The 19,702-nt window shown below is 45.5% G+C and overlaps 4 protein-coding genes across 4 annotated transcripts; 2 read left to right on the top strand and 2 right to left on the bottom strand.

Annotated features, from left to right (window-relative positions):
• Nucleotides 1-4,594: 4,594 nt before the first annotated feature.
• On the top strand, nt 4,595-6,758 carry AOL_s00215g453 (uncharacterized protein; the record flags this gene model as incomplete). Its single annotated transcript, XM_011129655.1, has 2 exons — nt 4,595-6,130; nt 6,198-6,758. 2 exons carry the CDS (start codon nt 4,595-4,597, stop codon nt 6,756-6,758), a joined length of 2,097 nt encoding a protein of 698 aa, XP_011127957.1.
• A 5,838-nt stretch (nt 6,759-12,596) lies between these two features.
• AOL_s00215g452 (uncharacterized protein) lies at nt 12,597-14,205 on the bottom strand (the record flags this gene model as incomplete). The annotated part of the gene is made up of 4 exons (XM_011129654.1): nt 12,597-12,880; nt 12,948-13,134; nt 13,209-13,868; nt 13,927-14,205. 4 exons carry the CDS (start codon nt 14,203-14,205, stop codon nt 12,597-12,599), a joined length of 1,410 nt encoding a protein of 469 aa, XP_011127956.1.
• Nucleotides 14,206-15,081: 876 nt separating this feature from the next.
• AOL_s00215g451 (uncharacterized protein) lies at nt 15,082-15,704 on the bottom strand (the record flags this gene model as incomplete). Its single annotated transcript, XM_011129653.1, has 3 exons — nt 15,082-15,417; nt 15,525-15,641; nt 15,702-15,704. 3 exons carry the CDS (start codon nt 15,702-15,704, stop codon nt 15,082-15,084), a joined length of 456 nt encoding a protein of 151 aa, XP_011127955.1.
• Nucleotides 15,705-15,923: 219 nt separating this feature from the next.
• AOL_s00215g450 (uncharacterized protein) lies at nt 15,924-18,163 on the top strand (the record flags this gene model as incomplete). Its single annotated transcript, XM_011129652.1, has 4 exons — nt 15,924-16,146; nt 16,230-16,603; nt 16,658-17,284; nt 17,321-18,163. 4 exons carry the CDS (start codon nt 15,924-15,926, stop codon nt 18,161-18,163), a joined length of 2,067 nt encoding a protein of 688 aa, XP_011127954.1.
• Between the last annotated feature and the right edge of the window lie 1,539 nt (nt 18,164-19,702).

The following is a 19,702-nucleotide window of genomic DNA, read 5'->3' as shown; positions in this document are numbered from 1 at the left end:
AAGCTGTATCGAGAATTCGGAACCGACTGCTAGAAAGCTCCAGCTGAATCTCGCGAATCGTATGCATAAATGTTACAAAAACTCCGTCTTTGACACCCTATTTGTGCCTGATACCCCAGCCTTAGGCACCTGGCAATGGTAAAGCGGGTCTGAAGGGACAAAACTTAGAATTGGGAAAAGAAAGTCAGTGGATGGCCTGAGTAAGGCGCATTGAACACCGACTCTGTAGGGAGTACATTTACCACATACTCCTCCATACCTAAGTACGGAATTGGTGATGATCTTTGACATGTCTCGTGGCTTCATCCGAATAGCCAGTGTGAATTAGGCCCCTTGTGAGTGCATAAAATTCTGAATGGAATACTATGTATGAACCAACCATTCGGAGTTAAGAAAAACAGCTGCCAGTGTAATTTGTTTCATGGGTATTTTTTTTTTTTTTTTTTTTGAGCGTGGCTTCCTTCATCAGACTGATCGGGAGGTTGACGGCGCTCTACGATTTGAGCTTGGATAAATTCCCGGTGTCAGATGATACCGGGCGGTGGTTATAGCCCTACCGGGTCTTTATCTTCGGTGATCCTTACTATGGACATTTTATTCCAGCATACGATTTGAAGAAGGCCGTAATTCAGTTGTTTCGTTTTAGGTTTTTCAGAAGGAGTGTCAAATAATCCGTGTCGATTCAAGCTTCGGGAACATAGGCCCCCTGACCGCGTGAGCCAAGAAGTGGGCAGGGGACCGCCAGATCTAAAACTTATGTATCTGCACAATGTCTTAAGGACCTTCGATATTCTTGCTTTGGCCTGTGGGTGCCCTGATTGCCGCGGCTTGTCGAAGAAATTATCAGATCCTCTTCTAGGCATGGCTTGACACTGACCTTGTGGAAATATGGCACGGCACGCCGCCCAGGCGCTGCAAGCTCTGAATATGTAACATCACCGAAGCAAACCCATATTTGCCAAAATTAAAACGTGGAATCAATCAATCATGAGGTCTATTGAGATGCCCCTCGAGATTTCTGAATTTGAATCAATAAGAGCCATGATATCATGCAATTACGTATTCCACGGAGAATAAATATTCCAAGTTGTAAAAGCAGGCGCATGCAGGTTGTAGCGTTGTCATCACAATTCTTGCATCTAAACTTGCCAGGATGAGGCGTTCCTGAGAAGTCTGGAACGTGAGCACCGCCTCATTGATGAGGTGTCAGCCACACTATTTATTGAAAATTGGTCAGGCCAGTACTTTCGTCGACACGGGCTGGAGCTCGACCCAAAACATAGGCCCTGATTTTGAGTTTTAGTCTTAAGAAAGTCTTTTAATTGATGGATCCATATGGATACGGATAGACGTGATACTGCAGACACGGTATAATGTAACAATTATAACTGACCCTGTCCAGCTGAAAACCCACATTCGTTTATGTATGTCTATGCACAGAGCGCATGTTCCTCAAATGATCCCCAGAACTTCATACCTCGATGATGCATTTACTCCACCCCGTTCCCTCGCGCTAGATACACACAGTGCGACTTTTGCGGCAAGTATTTGAAATCTCTATCGCCCCGGATTTCAAGTGACGAACGATAATGTCCAACATTCTTGTACAATTATGTCAGGAAGATTGGCTCAGCTGTGTCCGCACTGTAAATTACAAATGGAGTACAAAGTGGGAGCTCCATAGTAGCTAGGACCGGTATGCGGGAACAACAAGCAGACCATATGTAAATTTGCCATTCGGGTCCGCGATCTCACGATATTCTTGTCGCAAAAGTGGTTTGATCTATCGGAAAAAAGCTAAAAATTTAGGCGGATACCTCTAGCTCGGTAGAAAGCGGTGAGGATCGACGCAATTGCTTGCCACCAGTGCTGTGCACCTAGCCGCATGACTCTGGTTTATCCTGAAGCATCAAATGTGGGGCGCTCGAAACCCTTTGCTGAAATGATAAATCCACATTCTTACATTCTAGGAACATATACCTGCATACAGATACCGATACGCATATACGTACTAAGTGAGCGCCCTGTATGGATAGTCCTCCGGAAATAGCCCCCCACTAGCACAGCCAGTTTGGGATCGATCAAAAGAAAGACTTCTTGAAGCCGCACAGAAAGGCCCTGAATTGGCTCTTGAAGTATTGCATATGCTTTAGCCTTACCATTTTGTATGTCGGTTAGAAGTCCATGCATTTTATGCTTCCTGAACAGGCCATGTGCAGCATTAAGTTCCTAGGCCAAGCTTTTCTTCCACCCTAGCGCCCGAAGAAAAGAAAAAGTTTCACCCTTCAGATCGGACCAACCTCTTATCCAACGATGAGCGAACCCTTGCTTGTCGCCCAGAACCATGCTGCTAATCGTGATCTAGAGAAATAGCCGTATGTTATGTATGATCCGATGAAGGGCAAACCGACCGGGAACAAGTCGTCCTGGTGTCCCGGAACCCTCACGAGATTGGCAAGTCGAGTCCAAATCCATACCTACTTACCTGGGTTCTTACTCAAGTATTCACTTCGAACTATTTTCGACAATGGTATCGATCAGGGGAGATGATCAACACTCTAGAATCCTAACAGGTACAACAACTAAGTAAGTGGATACTCAAAATGAACTTGCAGTCATCTAAACATGTTCTGACTGGAAAACAAGATGGCTTGAGGTTGCACATTTCAATTCTTCAAATCGGCCCCCGTTTTTCTGGTTGCATCGCTTGGAGCACAGCCACAACCACGTTTTAGTCTCTTCAACGGCTTCTTTGCAATCATCCTTGACCCTGGAAGCCGGAATGGGCCCACAATTGAACCTGAGGTCGGAGACTTCGAATTCCCGGGGATCAAGCTTATGCAGCAGCTTCCATTCGAAAACGCCACAACTGACACCTTCAGATCATACATTTAGACAATTGGGCCAATAGGATGCCATTAGCACCGTTTTGCAGATTGTGCAGGCCGCCCCACATCGCGGTTTTCCGAGTCAACTTTCTCCCGAAGTGCAACGCATGCAGACCCGTTCTCGGGGCCCTTTGAACGAGGGTTTACGGCTGCTCCCCTTGAAGTACCATGTCCACAAAAGTTAGGCTAGTGATAACTGTCATAAGGAGTAGGAGTTCTTAGCCGAGCAAAAGAATACCATGCTAAGATGTACGGTTATTCTGTGTGGACTTCCTCCTCTTCTTCTAGAGGATGATTGTGGAAGCAATCAAGTTTCCTGGCAGGATGGCTGCATCAGAGTCCTGCGAGACGATCCCGCTGCGAGCTCTTGCATAACTCTGAGGTTCAATGCTATCATAAAACATTGAGTCTGCCCTCGAGTACACCCATAAACCGTTACACGCTATTTCCCGTTTTTCTGTGTCGACTGGCAAGGAAAAGAGAAACCCCTTCCCGGCTTGGGCTGCTGAGGACTTTCGTTTCTTCACGTTTTAAATTTACTATATTTTCCAACTTAGCGAGCTTCCCTTCCACTTGGTATTTAGTCGGAAGTATTTCCGCCCTAGACCTGTGTCTTCAACATCAAATAAGCATACCGGTTATTAGGTGCATATTTGCATTGAGTACATACTTACGTATTTACTGGAGTAAGCACTTGCATTGCATTGGCTGTTGATAAGTTCACCCGTCAATATCAGACCAAACCCTGAGCCCTGGAAAGCCCTGGCTCTTACGATTCGGTTGGAGCAGCCACCTGGGGGGGATATATTAGTTCCGATCCATTAAGCAGACGGAACCTTTGCTTGCCACTGGAGCAATCACTGGAGCATCCTAGCTCTCCATTTTTTGTGGCAGGCTTCCCCAAACCTTATACTACTTTACTATCTTAAAAATCGCTCGGACGGCTCAAAGCCCGCAGCTCCAAGGTTTAGCTCTCATCCCGCAGAGGTGGTGGTCCACCTTTCCATTCAACGCCTTCGCTTGTTGACAGCAAGCCATACATACATACATACTTACATTAAACCAAATCCGTTCCTGGCCTACAGTGCGACTGCTATTCCTATTATTGTCCCCCGTCAGACGACTAAGTCTTATTGATCTAATAATGGGACATTTCCCTTAACGACTTTTCTTCACTCGTCCGTCACACACATACAGAACTTCAATTCTTCTTCTGTTCGACCGGCGGCAAGTATGGCATGCCTAACACTCTTTTTAAAAACAAACTATCTACTCGATCTAGGACCTATCGCTGACAGGTTCACATTCAATATGGCAGAAGTATCTCTACTTTTTTTGAGACTATTGTCTTTCCAACCCTGTCCGATTTCGAAACCTTATCTTGAAGATTCTTCGACAGAATCTCGCGCCCTTGTTACAACTTGTAGGTCCCCTCTCTTAACAAAACATGCATGAATGCATACACACAGATCTGTCTGCGGGAAGGCTGGTATATTTAAAACATACAAGGAGAAGCGAATAGTCTTGCTTTTTACCGACATATGTGGCAGCCACCCCTTTGCTTCCGTTCCTCTCTCACATCCCTCTAGGATTAGGCAGTCTACAAGAGTACCTAAGCTATGCACATCATGCTAATATTTAGTTCCGTGGATCAACTATAAAGATACGCCTTTCCCCAAGAGTCAGAGAGATATATATCCTTCCCAATGGGAGATGCGCACCCTCGGAGTCACCGGCGCAGTCTGATCGTTAGCTCGACTTTAGCAACCGATATCAAACATAATATAGAGGACCAAGAACCCTCGGCCGGACTCAATCCTATTAGCCCTATAACTTCAGATTCTATCACTACGACCTCTGCCAATTCTCCAACAATGTATGGTCCAACGATTACCATGCTTCCTCAAGCGCAACCGTATCATCAATCCCACATGCCCTATGTAGCGCAGGCGGCTCAACCGCGATACCCTCAAGTGCCGATTCAGGCGTCTCCTCCTCATCAATCCTTTAATATGCAAGGACTACAAGCTTCTTTGCAAACTTATCAACTTCAAGGTCATCAACACGGACAGCAAATCCGCTATGCGCCTGTTATTCCCCCTCCATCCGTTCAATATAATATCTCGCCGGCGCCCATGCAAATTCCCACAGTAGCAACACAAGCTGGGCCTATGCACTCTATTTCACATTATCCACAGGCGCCTGGCTATTATGATCCATATGGCCAGAGTCCCCCAGGTGCTTCTCATAATATCCCAATCGCTGGCTATAATCCAACATTCTCAGCTCCTCAACCGACAGGCGCCGAGGCACCCGTGCAATACCCACAATGGCCACATGGAAGCATGCCGTTCATTTACCTCCCACAATATGGACAACAAACCGGAATGATTCCTCATGTTGCCCCGTTAGACTATAATTACGGACAGCCACAGTCTGGGTATATACCTAGGAGAAGAAGTGCTCCCCATGTGGGACAAGAGACGCACGACTTCCAGTTTGCGTCACTTACACAGTCCTTCGACCCAGCAGCGCTAGGCCAACGACAGGGTCCAGTACCAAGGCATCTCACGCAATCTACTAGTCGCCAGAGGAGAGGATCTCCTGTGTCATACAGTAATAACCGTGTTGCTCCTGGTCTTTCACAATCCTTATCGGCATGCAGTAATTCAAGTCTTGGGAGCAGATCTTCTATTTCCACCCTACACCCAGTTCTGCTAAGGGGTCCACCTAGAAAGCCTAGACAGTCCGGTCACGCTCTTTGGGTTGGAAATTTACCACCTGGAACGACAGTAACAGCATTGAAAGATTATTTCGCTACAACCCTGATCGAAAGCGTGTTTCTTATCTCCAAAAGCAACTGTGCTTTTGTGAACTACAAAACTGAGACGGCCTGCACCGAAGCTATGCAAAAGTTTCATGACTCTCGGTTCCAAGGGGTTAGATTGGTTTGTCGCTTGCGGCGAAACTCGTCACCGGGAGACGTAGAACTTGATGGCAACGCTGAAATATCTATTCCTGCCCCCATTCAGGAATCATCAGATTCACCAAGTGAAGTCGAACCCGAGGTTGCGTCACAAGTTGATGATCTGCCAAAGCCCAGTGAGGCAGCTGGGAAAAAAGGGAAAGACCGCTACTTCATTGTCAAAAGCCTCACACTCGAAGATTTGGATACTAGTGTGTCTAATGGAATCTGGGCAACGCAAACCCACAACGAGGTTGCCTTGAATGAAGCGTATCTGGTATGTGAATTAACTCCGGGGATTGTTGTATTTTACAACGTATTCTAACTAGTTAATTATAATCTAGGCATCTGAGAACGTCTTCCTTATCTTCTCGGCAAATAAATCCGGGGAGTACTATGGCTATGCCCGTATGGTCTCTGAAATATCTGATGCAGTCGCTTCTAAGATTGAATGGGCGCCGATGACCCAAAATATTGACGAGACCGCTTTGCCGAAAGCGATTTATACTCCACCGACTGCTACTGCACCACGAGGGCGGATTATCGATGATTCAAGCCGTGGGACCATTTTCTGGGAAGTGATCGAAGATAGCGACTCCGAAGACGAATCTGCTCCTGTAGAAGGAACTACTATCAGCAAGGCCTGGGGTAAGCCATTCAGAGTCGAATGGGTCTCCACATCAAAAGTTCCCTTTTACAGGACCCGAGGTCTCCGCAATCCATACAACGTCTCTAGAGAGGTTAAAATCGCCAGAGACGGTACAGAGCTGGAGCCTACTGTAGGAAGAAAATTAATTCAGATGTTTCACCGCGGTGGCGCTGTACCGTTCGATTCCGACACTACAAACGGAGTGGCAGAAAATTCTGAAGCACTTGCCGAAGTCTCACAAGCTACGGAGCATTGATTATTTTGAATCCAGTAACATCACTAAAAGCGCAAGTGCATTTCTTAGCATGCTATTTTCTCCTGAAGTTTCATAGCCCTGCTACAAAGGAGTATTGGTCTTGTCTTGGTCTATCCATCCGATCAATGGATGATATTTTCGATTCCTGTATCATATTTTCATTACCCAATGGCCCTATACCATCTAACTTAATTCTTGCTACGTTCTCCTTTGTTATCAACAAAAACAATTATCCTTTAGCATTTTCTTCATTTTTAATTCCCTTACTTACTTGAAAGTTTGGCTATCACAAATCCGTTGGTTGTATTTGATCACCTTCTTGATCTTGTATCTCCTTTTTCTTTGGTGTTTGTCACGGGTTACCTTGTCATCACTCCCAATAAAGGGCCTTCAGAAACTTTCACTGGGTATGGCTAACAAGTTTGAAGGAAACTAATCGTTTTTTCTTCTTTTCTTCTTTTTGCCTATTCCTCAATTCGCCTTGTCTCGTCTGTAGGTCATTTGCCTTGTTTTATGCAGAATGTAATATTGTAGTAGCACCAAATCTGTCTTAGTAGGCGGGATTTTCAAGCCAGCCGATGGATAGTTCTGGGTGTTCAGGATCTGGTGTTTCTATTTGTCTAGCGTTAATCCAATGCCATAGGATCCCGCCTACCGCTTGAGTATGCTTTCATCTGCAGAACGATCGGGATCGGTACAGTGCTATGGCTAAACCTACCTTCTGAACCCAAAGGGTCTTCTACCTTTGCTCTAAGCCGGAGGGAAGGAGAGACTTAGCAAAGACAGTTATCGTTTATCACCTCGCCTGCAGATATCTCGATTCAGAGACTTGCCTGACGGGTACAACAAGATATTTTTTGTCAGCACAGGACGGCCAGCATGCATACCCAAGTCCACGCAGATGCGCTTTTATCCTCATGCAGCTTGTGGAAATATCATGCCGGCGGAATAGCTACTAGTGGTCATAGATATGACCATTTCACAATTAAGGAAAGGCTGAAATACTTTCCCCCCTAGAAGGATTCCCTTCAGCTGTTTATTATGCGAGGTGTGATTCTAGGTGAAAAGGCGCCAATGACCGCTGTGGTGGCTTGGTAATAATGAATTTAAGTGTCATGAACAATCTCAATCCTACGTACTCCCCAACCCCCCTTCGATGCCGAAGGCTAATACTTTTCCATCCAGGACTTAAGACATAACCTTAAGAATGCTGTGTAAGGGTTTCTTCTCCGTTGAAATATCCAATCAACGGACTTACGAGCTTTCAACCTCCCACCCCCATGTCTTTCTTTCCTAAAGCGGGTTTGCTAGACACTTGGACGTACGTTCGTACAGGTGGCATATGCGCCGTCGCCTGGCTTCCACTCCTGTTTAAGTGTTTAAGGTACGTGTCTCTTCTTTCCGTCTGTTTCTACGAGGTGGACATGAGAATAATGAATCTGTCTTCCCCTGCTTTCCTCATCTTCATAGGTGGGTCTTCAAGGAGTAACCATGGCGAAATAGCACGTAGGACGGTATTCATCATTTCATCAAGCATAAAAGGTCTTTTCTACCGACAAATAGGAAACACTAAAACACCCCTAGTTCGTTATGATGGTGCGAGGGTGCAGGCATGCCAGGTAGAACCGGTTGAGGAGATCGTACCCTAATCCAAAGGGCTTGAGAACAGAGGAGCGAGAATGCAGCCGACTTTTGCCACTCAATCGAAAGGGGAAGTGGGCCCGCCGTTTTAAACGGTCTGTTTTAATGTGAATTCGATATCAGACAGGGTATTATCGTGTGAATATTGGCAAATTGTAAGGTTGTAGATCAGATAAACGACTTGATGAGGTTTTCGATCGAGGCTCTAGGATCTTACGATGAAAAACTATAGGCTCATCAATCACGATATTTGATTGGTGCCTATTCGAGAGAGAGAGCATATGCATAGACTCCTCGGAACAGTTCTGGTCTCGAGAAGAAAAAACCCCATGCAGAAATCATGTAGTCTAGCGGATTTAGAGGGTAGAGATTGATAGGGTAGCAGGCGCCAGCCCCGCGGCCTCCCGAAACCGGGGCTAGCCTGTTAGGAGAAATGTCGGGTATCGAAGACACCCCAGACTATAGTCGACAACGAAGACATGTGTGAAAACTGCCCGGTCCCAAAAGAGAAATACCTTTCATTGAGAGACCTAAATGGGATATCGATCTTCCTAAGCTGCTAATGCCTCAAAACTAGATGCATTCGAAGGAACGGCATTCGCCGCCTCGAATTCTTCGAAATTTGGGAGGCGAAAGCCACAGCACCAATATTGGTTTATAAGATATAAATAATCAAATATTGGGCTTAAGGGCAAAGATCATTCCTTGTTCCGTCCGGAGATAGCGCTAAAATATATACTCTCCACCATATGTTTCACGTTCTATTGACCGCGGACCAGGTGCACACGCCGACGTTTTTTCTAACATGTGGACATTAACATCATGTTGGGTCCGTGTTTTGCATTTTGCCACCAAAATTTGCAAAACCCTCAACTAGAAACGGATCGAGCGACGCCACCCCGAGATGTGTTATCCTGTCAGTAACCTCTTGCGAAGTCGCAGATTTGTCAGTTATTGGAGATACTGTCGTGACTTTTTTATAAATTTGGACGTCTGCTAGCTGAAAACTGCATTGTGTTTCCTTTGCCTCCAAATGCTGGTTTGGGTTTATAAGCAGACCGGGGTGTTGTGGCTGTGCTACATAGTTACCGGGGGTCGTTGTTACACCGGGCAAGTATCTGTCGATCCTGGGGTTTCAGTCCAAAATCCCAGAGCGCAGCAACCAAAAGTTTTCCCCAACGCCAGTAATTTTTAGTTTTAGAAATTCAACCAGTTTTGGCCCGCCTTGAATTTACATAATGCTGGTTTTAGGGCTCCCTAACCCGGAGCATATCTCACGCTATTATCTCGCAGGGCCTAGTTATATCGCAGGGCATGCAAGACCTCATGAACAGATGGCCCGATCAGCATCTACTATATGATAAGTCCGCGACTCGATGCCTCGAGCCTCGAACTCAGTGCCAATACTTATATTCACTTTTTGTACTTTATATCCTTGCAGATCGCCGATAAAGATGGCCGACTTTGTGTTTTTAACCTAGTCGCTAATCGAATCATGCATATGCGCATAGCATCTCCTTAATTCGCGTCGGTTGATCCGATGATATGATGCATTGCATTGAAAAGTCAATTATGTCAGGAAAACGAATCCGGCCGTTCAGTAAGGGGCCGCGGCGGGGAATCAAACCCGCAAGGCAAGGGGTTTAGTTAGGGCCCTACTATGGGTACCCGGAAATTTTCACGATCTAATGGTTAAAAAACTTTTGTATAGCCCTTACTTTGCTAAGCTTTCTAGCACGGCATATGGCATTCCAAACTTTCCCATGTCCCGTGATATATGCCAGCTTAGAGATTAAATTTGGTGGAGCTCGCATCCATATTATGCCTTATTTTATGCCTTATATCTTATGAGGAATGCTGATTCCGCAGCCGGCGGGGCACGATAGCCGTCACGATTGATTCTGCAACAACTTCACGTTCCATCACTACATGTACTTATTCGTGCACCGTATTGCTCATATACGGGGGGAAGTTCCTCGAGCCTCGGTAAGAAATGGAAATTGTTTTCCGAATAGTCTTGCGCCCGGCAATTCCACCGGAAGTTAATATCCGTTCGAGGATCTGGACAAAGCCCGCCTTGTTAGCTTCGAGCTTTCTTGAACATAGCATTCAAGACAACCCAAGTTTAGTGTCTCCAGTATTAGTATTAACGGTTCAAAACTTTGGGCTAAAGTTTAGCATAGTCGGGAGGTGTATTAGAAATTCCAAGAGTCCAGCCGTAGAATGCCGTATATTTATCGCCAAGCTTTCAGAATTGATTTTGAATCAAGCTAGCTAGTTTCTGCGGATCGAGTATATAGGGCGTATTTCAGCTTGGGGGATTCTCTTGACCAGATCATGGGAAAACGAAACCGGCTATATAGCTATATACATAGTTAGGGCAAGGTATCACAGGAACCAAGAGCCCGTATATTAAATAATAATCTGTTATTACGTCCTAGTTGTATTTTAAAGATGGCTAGAGTTAGGAACATGTCGATAAGAGTGTAGGGGAGTTAGGTGGCAAATGAGGCTAGTGCAGTAGCATATACTCGCGCCACAGATTAAACATCGAGACATTAGCATTGTTCGCACATATCGGTTCCTACCGCCCCAGGGAGATCATGTAACGTGGTTTTGAATCTCTTTCCCACTACCCTAGCCGATTGACAGGTTACACAAGTCCCAACCAAGACAGTCTCAAAGGAAGACTGACAACTTTGGGTCCCATTGAAGCCTCTGCAATGTTTTGTGGAGCAATGCTGATCCCTACCTAAACCACCCATTAATTCGCTAGCGACTTTCAAAAAGAGAGCGAAACGCCTCCTCTCCAAACGCCGCAAAAAGGAGGCTTAAAAATCTGCTTTTCCAATATCACCATTTCATCTTCTTAGAAACCACCTTCAGATTGTCAAATAACGGTTCAAAAAAACATGCTCAAAGTCGCAATCGGGTTGCGCATGCGCTTCTATCGCCCCAAGGAATGTCGTCTGGCTCGGTTACACAAAGGCTAGGCACTTCTGTTCTTTATTTTATTTTTTTCGGTTTCTTGCAAGTGCGGCGGGAAAAGCGGCACTGGCATGCAGATCCCCACACACTCTTTTCTTTTCCCTTCCCGTCAAACCGCATTCTTATGTACCTGTACCTTTTGCTTATCGTCATAAAAGGGTTATAGGATTCCCATGTTTCGTTTCGACCGAGACCTACGGATAACGGATCTCGTGTCTTTCAACCTCCCTGCAGGCCATGCATGGTTTCTGGCCTGATAGAGTTAGACTATAGCGAGTGAGTGCTTTTGTTAGCAAGTGTGGAGAGACCATGAGACATCACCCTCTAAATCTCAACAGACTCTAGTTGGCTATATCCTTGCGAAGTCCCGGCTACGACACAAGGCTATCAAGTGGGTCCTTTAGGGATATCGATATCTCTTGGTCCTTCCGGATAGCTCTCGAACGAGGCATGGGAGGTTCGGATAGCTTGGCGTAGATGCATCTCGGAACCAGGATCCGAGCGTCAGCAACACAACTTTCTTTCAAGATGCAACATATCAACAAATTTAGCCAGTGCACAAGATCGGGACTCAACTAGTTGTGCTTAGTGTGTGTGTGTGAAATTTTAAACTTTATAGCTTTTATTAGATGACCAATAATCTTAGACCAAAGCTGATGACCAATGCAGAAAACCTTACTCTTATTATCATTTCATCATTATTATTATTACTGAACGATTATTGTTGCGAGTAAGTGATATTAATGGTAACAATAGAATGATAGATCTATAGAGAAGTCCAACCAAAAAAAAAAAAGAGAAAGACGCGAGATGTTGACATTCGCTAGTGTCTGATAGCTATATGATAAATGATGCCTAGCGCAGTAACGTACGACTCTCGTTGACGCCTAGGCGATCCATAGCTACTAGTGTGCCTTGATGTACGTGATAATACTAGAAAACCGCGTAACCAGTTTATTCTAAGGGGAGGCGACAGAAATACAAATGCAACAACTTAAGACTAATTGATACAATAGAATAAGGAGAAAATTGTTACAGGCCCTAATGGAACAATTGGCGAGGCTGGTCGTAAAAGACAAAGACTGCTCGTGAACCCCGGTGGGAAAGTCCTGGTCGGGTGGCCTCGCTGGACCAGGAGTTCGCAAAAACGCGGCATCTGTGTATAAATCGCATTCTATGACAAAAGAATACCGCGCTGGTGTGAATAATCTAACTTGAAGTAAGCCGGTGGAGAGAACCTAAGTGCCTCTGTGGGCCCCTACGATATGGGTGCCTGGGCATCGCAAATGGGGGTGCATGGTGTCTTATGTAACCGTTGGGGAAATGTGCCATTTCCATTGGGAGTGGAATAGTGGCAATACTAACGCGGGGGAATCCTAACTCGCCAGGCTCGTGTCCTATTTGAAATGGGTTGACCTGTTTCAGATACTCACGAAGACCGGCTGGTATGAGCCTTGCACGATTGAATCTCTCATTACCTCTAGCACTGACAACTATTGCGAAATCAGCAGCAGCTCTATCATGATATCAACCCGTTTCAAGACGCAGGTATGTACTTACTATGTCCGATGACAAGGGGTTGTATGTTTGACTGTGAATGTTGATATCTGATCGCGATGAGCCCGCCAAAGAACCCTTTCCATGCTGTGCAGTCCACCATCAACTCGGAACGGACGGGGTCAATGTCGCGGATACTGCCAACTGCAACGGATTTGAAGTTGGGCCTGATCATAGAGTTATAGTCAATCTATATATGCAAGAGTTTTTAAACGATTAGATAACGTAGACAAAGGAGTATGGTGTTTGATTTAATTGACATACCACTGTTCCATTTATATCAGGAACTTCAGTTGCAAATTCGGATAGATAGCTGGATATATCCAGGTCTGGAAGGTTGTTATACCCAACGGCGAACATATCAACGCCGTTGAGGCGGTCGAAGTACTGAAACAAGGCATCTGATTCAACGATACAGCCAGTAGGAATCATAGAGGGCGCAGTCTGGTCTCGGTCCTTGACTATTGGCGCAAACACTGCCAGATCGTTTTCAAGGTTCCACTTCATGAGATAGACACCGACAAAGTCATCATCTTCGTATATACCGGTCGTGTTGTAGTACATCGTCGAAACGGTGAAACCGTAGTCCCTTCTTCCGCGATATAGTTCGAGCATCTGTTGCGTGGGTTGCTTACCGCTCTTCATCCAAGAGCCAAAGTGCAAAGTTGTGATAAAGTAACCGCCTTCTACCCAGAACCCTGACTGTGTTATAAATTCCCGTATATTAAATAACTTTCCAGTACTCATCATGAGGTGCCTAGCATTGTCATCCCTCAACCATTCAAATTCAGGATAACCCTGTGGTAGGTCAACAAGAGCTTCTTTTGCAGATGTTCTTAAACAAGGGTTCCATGATCTCTTGTGGACGTTGAAAGACAATGCACAACGAGGTTCTCTATGCCCAGCTCTAGGTGTTGGTTCTACCTAAAAATATTGTTCAGTGCCATATCTTTCAAGCTCACGAGGAAGCCCGGCTACTTACTCGTCCCATCAATTCCGAATATTCGTGCGGCTGTGCGGGGATATCCATGCTATCATTACGCATGGTTGGGCTAGACACAGAATTTACACCGGAACTGGGCTGACCCGGCCCAGCTACAGACAGGCCATAAGTGGGATTGAAATATGGGGTATTCCTTTGGGGCATGCGTTCGTCCCACGGCTGACGCTGGTTAGGGCCGACGTTATAATTACGTTGGTACCTATACTGCGTAGCATGTTGAACAACATAACTTGGCCGATCTTCAGATGACGGCATCATCTTGGATTAGAATGCAGGTGGCAAGTGCAGGCGATGTATCCTTTTTGGCTTCCTAGAATACCTCTGGCTAATGTAGCCAGAAGTACCCTGTTAAGCTGGTGGAGATGGTGGTTGTCGGTCTTGCAAGGCCGGGATATTCTTTCATGGGGTGCGATCTTGCCTGGGAATTTATATAGGCGGCCATAGTGAAATTGATTTGGAAAGGTCTAATTTTGGAAAATATCGATTGACCGCGCGATTAACCTTGGATCGCCGTATGTATATACTGGCCCATCTCCACGTGTCTAACAAAGGCCCTACATAAGCAAGTATATATTATACCCAATGGGCGTTAAAATTTAACTCGCCGTACATTGGGCGTGATATTCCATTCTATTTTTGGCTTCTCGACGCAGCGCACTTACTTTATTGCATTTATGGTATTGAGGGTTCAAGTGAACGTTGCAGGTAAGCGGTACTATACAAGAGGGCTCGATCCAGGACGATGTCCAATGTAGCGACTCATGCTTCCCTTTGTGACGTCTGCCGGGAACGAGACCAAGCGACTCTGCATGGACACGAGATAATTATGCGCATTGCGATGAGCATTCAATAATATATATAAATGTGTATGTACATAGGGATGAAAATGCACCAAATACGACCTTGATGGTGGTATCGAAGGACAGAATAAGCCTTAGGATTTCCTTGATTGACATGTCGAAAAGGATATCAAGTGTAGGAAATCACAGGCCACACCGAGTCCAAGATAAACTAACCCGTAGTATAGTCTATCTGGATCATACTGTCGACTTCTGATTGCATATCTTCCTTAATGGGCCAATTGGTGACAGTTCAGTGTCCCGCTGGGCCCTCGCCATCCCCCCCACGAAGTTCCTACAACTTGCCCATAATTATCGCTTGTTCTTCTTTCTTTCTCTGTTCCTGTCTCTCTGTGATCCTCCTTAGTGCCCTAACCATCTTCCTTCGTCTCTCACCACCGTCGATCTTCCTTCCTCTCTTGTATTCGGTTGGCTCAATCCCATTTCTATACCTCTCTCTCCAGTCGATCAGGTACCGCCTGTCCCTAGCCGGTTCGATACCCATAACACGTAGTTGCTGAGTCGTAGTTCCCATAAGCTGCTTCCAATCTGTGAATTTCGACTCGTGCTGGATCATATTTCGGCCGATTTTGGTTAGGAAAGTCTTAACATCGGGGGCGGTGGAGGATTCCTGTGAAAATGCCGATTAGTATACCGAAGTCTAACATGATCTTGTCATCAAGAGCCTCAGCCTAAGAGGCTCGCTAAGTATATGGCTAGTATAGGAGGATATCATACAGCGGGGATAGGCCGCGGCTCTCGTGAGTGGTGAAGTAACCTCGCATGATTGGACCTAGGCTGTAGGAAGTCCAATATCGCGGACTTCCTCGCGGGGAACAACGGTCGTAGTCGGTTCTAGAGACGATGCCTTAGTGCCCATGAATGTCATATTTCCATTGAAGATAGATTCCGTACCATTTTGTGAATTCTCGTGGCTATGTGACCTCCTGAGGTTGTGATCTAACGGCCTGAAGTTGTTCACGAAGTTGTGGTTTCAGCGCCTAGAATTTTCTCCAGCAAGCCGAAACCTTCGTGGTATCCAACACAAAAGCCGATGGCTCGTCTATTTACTTTAAGCTTCATTCTCAACACCACGTCTTCCACCAAAGTATCGCACCATCCATCTTTCCCGTCGCGATGAGCGCGACAACTGGTCCTCCGACTTCAGGCACCCTGTCAAATGCGACTGTCATAAGACGAACATTGCCGTTTGGGAACGGGAACGGAAACAACACCCCTCTTTCCAGCATGGCCGCCGAGAGCAGTGGTGATGTCAAGCTACCAAACGACGACTCCGATGTGTCCGACAACGATGATCCTGATGACCTCAATACTCGAACCAAGAAGAAGTACACAAAAGGTCCGTCTATCCATTGAGCTCATTTAACCCATTGTATCATTTGCGTAGTCTTTAGCTATTGCTAACATAGGTATCGTTTATAGACCGGAAGCTCGGAGAGGGAGCCTACGCCGTTGTCAATCTCGGCCACCGCCGTGCTACCGCTACTGAGCCCGCCGTTCCAGTCGCCATCAAAAAGATAAAAGTAAACACCGAGTTTCGCGATGGGATTACTATGGACGCCATCCGTGAAGTCAAATATTTACGTGAACTTCACCACATCAACATCATCGCTCTCCTCGATGTTTTCTCATCCAAAAACCAGAACCTTTGTTTGGTCCTCGAGTTCCTCGACAGCGACTTGGAAATGATCATCAGGGATACTTCACAGACATTGTCGATGGGTGATATCAAAAGCTGGATGTTAATGAGCTTACGTGGGTTATGGTGGTGTCACAAGTCATTCGTTATTCATCGTGTAAGCTGAACTCTGTTCTCACCCTCGAGATTTTGACTAACCTACAAATCTTAGGATATCAAACCCAACAATTTGCTTCTCGCTGCCAATGGAGTTCTTAAACTTGCAGATTTTGGTCTCGCCCGTTCTTTTGCCGACCCTAAGCGTCATATGACCCACCAAGTCATCACCCGCTGGTACCGTCCTCCTGAACTCTTCTACGGCGCCAAATTCTACTCTTCTTCGGTCGACATCTTCTCCCTCGGCCTGGTCTTTTGCGAACTCATGCTACGAGTTCCGTTTTTAGCAGGGAATACGGATTTGCACCAATTGGAATTAATTTGCCAATGGCTGGGCACACCGACTGAAGAGAACTGGCCCGGCGTCACCACTTTACCCGGTTATCATGAAGCTAGTGGAACTCTGGTCAAGGAACGAGGAACGGACTTCTTCATGAACACCTTCATTGCAGCCGGTGAATCTGGTGTGGATCTTCTCATGAAAATGCTTCGACTGGACCCTCGAAAACGGTGTTCTGCTAGAGAAGCCTTGGACTCGAAGTGGTTTTCCCAAGAACCTTACCCGACTCCACCCGCCAATCTTCCAAAGAAGGGTGGTGGTAAGGGAATCGAGAAGGTCGGGAGTGACCTCAAGAGGAAAGCTGGAGAACTATTTAACACTCCGGATGAACGTGGGAAGAAGGTAGCAAGAAAACTGGACTTTGGAGGCGGGGGGTAGAGACCTCAAGCCATCCAACCGCCACCCATCCCACTACCCATCCCTCTACCCATCCAAAAATTGCCTATAATACCACTTACTCTTCCTCCATCCATTCAAAAATCGCCTCCCCCGCCGCCCTTCCTGCCATTTATGCTATTGCCTGCCCTACTACCCATTCGACCACCCACCTTCCACCAACAGCTAAAACACATCACCCAAGAACAAAAGCATACCGTTCAACAAAAGGATTATACTTCATCGAGCTCCCAATCCTCAGATTACGACGAAGATACAATCGACCGGGGCTGGTGGATAGGAGAAAAGCCTGTCATTAGTCGTAAGAAGAAACGAGCTCTTGCAGTTGCCCAGATTCCTGACGGAAAAGAAAATGATGCTACTGCCGGGATGGAAGATTGCGAGATGCGAGATAACGATAACGAAGAAACAGAGGTTGGTGAGGATGGAGGTGAGGATGAGGATGAAGAAATGGGGTATACCGACGACGATACGAAGTATGAGGATAATGAGGAAATGGAGTCTAAGGCAGGTAAATTCGGCAGCTCTTCCTGCGCTGGACCGAAGGACATAGATGAAACGCAAGATGATAGGAAAACAAACCCTGACGAAGGCAACGATGATGATGATAATGATGATGATGATGATGAAGACGATGAAGCCAAGGAAATTCGGGGATTACTCAACGATTTATTCACAAATCGGACCGGGGAACGGATGCCCAACCCGTTACGATCCGAGCGGGTTCGAAATCTCATCAGGGGCCATCCCTATGAAAAACATTTCAAGGGGCTGATTCGCTTATATTACTCCAACCCCGATTCTAATCCTAATTATATTCGGTAGAAGGAGTTCTTCTTTGATTTTAACATGGCGTCTCGCGATGGCAGCTTTTGTACACTAGAGCCACTTTTTTCTTGCCTTTTCCTTGGGTTTTCTGGATGAAGTTCCATGGATGGCACTTTTTCGTTTTGTATCTTGTTGTATGTAATCTCAAAGGAAGTTAGTCCATCGACGCATCAATGCGGAGGGACAAAATACAAGGCGTATTTGATTTATCCTTTGCCATTGCGATGATCATAGGTAATCCCGCCTGATAGACCAGATATGACCGGTTAGTAGCCTCGAATCCAGGCGGACATGGATAAACAGGTGCCTAGGGGTACCGTAGGGCAAATCGATGATCTTCTGGGACGGAAAGCCCGCCTGAAGGTAGCTTCAGGCTTCAGGAACAATCGATCGAGATATTTAGATCGATATCCTAAATCTTATATGATACCATCCCCTTCGTGTAGCATGCGCAGGAGACAATACATAACGCTACTCTCAAATTTTAAACATAATTAAATCTAAACCCCCTTCGAAATCTACCCGGGCAGGTAACTATGTAGGTTGATCATGATATCATGCAGCTCTATGCATCATGATATCATCACCAAATTTATAAAGAGAGGTTCCTCGCACTCTTCAGCCATCCATGCTTGTGTTCCCCTGAAATAAGATAGACGTGAATGTTTTTTTGTTTTTTTTCAAGCAAGAAGATAAAGAGGAGGTAGATGAAGAAGATATTTCAGGTAAACCACTCAACCACCAAGGAAGTGATGTCAAATGAAGATTTCATTTTTATTTTCGACATTCAAGAAGAAAAATCCGCCATAAAGATAAAAAAAATATGATGGGTATATATATACATTATGGAATATTGGTGGAACTAAAAAAGAAAGAAAGAAAGAAAGATGGAGAGTCGAATTCGAAAGAGAGGGAGTTGGAAGGGAACTCGCAGCATGCACACTTATACACACAATGGATGCAGGATAGAACAGCCTTGAATGGAAGAATAGAAATGCTACAAAAAAAAAGGTAGAGTAAAAGAACGGCAGATGGGATATCGATAAATAAATAAATAAACCAGAAGAGAAAAAAACGAAAGGACCCAGCTAACAAACCGTAAAGCTCCGGTAATAATGATTTCTTTCCCTCTTTTGAAAAAAAAAAAAAAACAAGTAGAAAAGTAGTAGCGGTACAGTATAAGCTGCATCAAAGTTAGAGAAGGGGTGAAATAAAAACAATGAAGTCGAGTGTCTTTTGTAAACCATCATAGCTGTAAAAGAGGAAAGAAAAAAGAGAAAAGAGGAAGCGAGAAAATATTGTAACAATGAAGAGAAACGAAACAGCACTCGATGGCTATCGCAGATCAGAACTCCATCCCAGATGACAAGTGGGCACAGAAAGGAAGTTCATATTAATAACGAAAGGGGGACAGTAAAAACAAAAAAGAGAACAAGAAAAAGTGGCCAGAGCCCACTACCGCTACATGCGTCACAAGCGTGGACATAATACGGAAAGGGATACAGGAAAACCATCATGTGCTTTTCCCAACCTCAT

The sequence above is a fragment of the Orbilia oligospora genome, assembly GCF_000225545.1.
Source record: "Orbilia oligospora ATCC 24927 unplaced genomic scaffold scaffold00215, whole genome shotgun sequence".
NCBI classification, from domain to species: Eukaryota; Fungi; Ascomycota; class Orbiliomycetes; order Orbiliales; family Orbiliaceae; genus Orbilia; species Orbilia oligospora.
The sequence above is the reverse complement of the archived record's forward strand: the minus strand, read 5'-3'. Positions and strand labels throughout refer to the sequence as shown.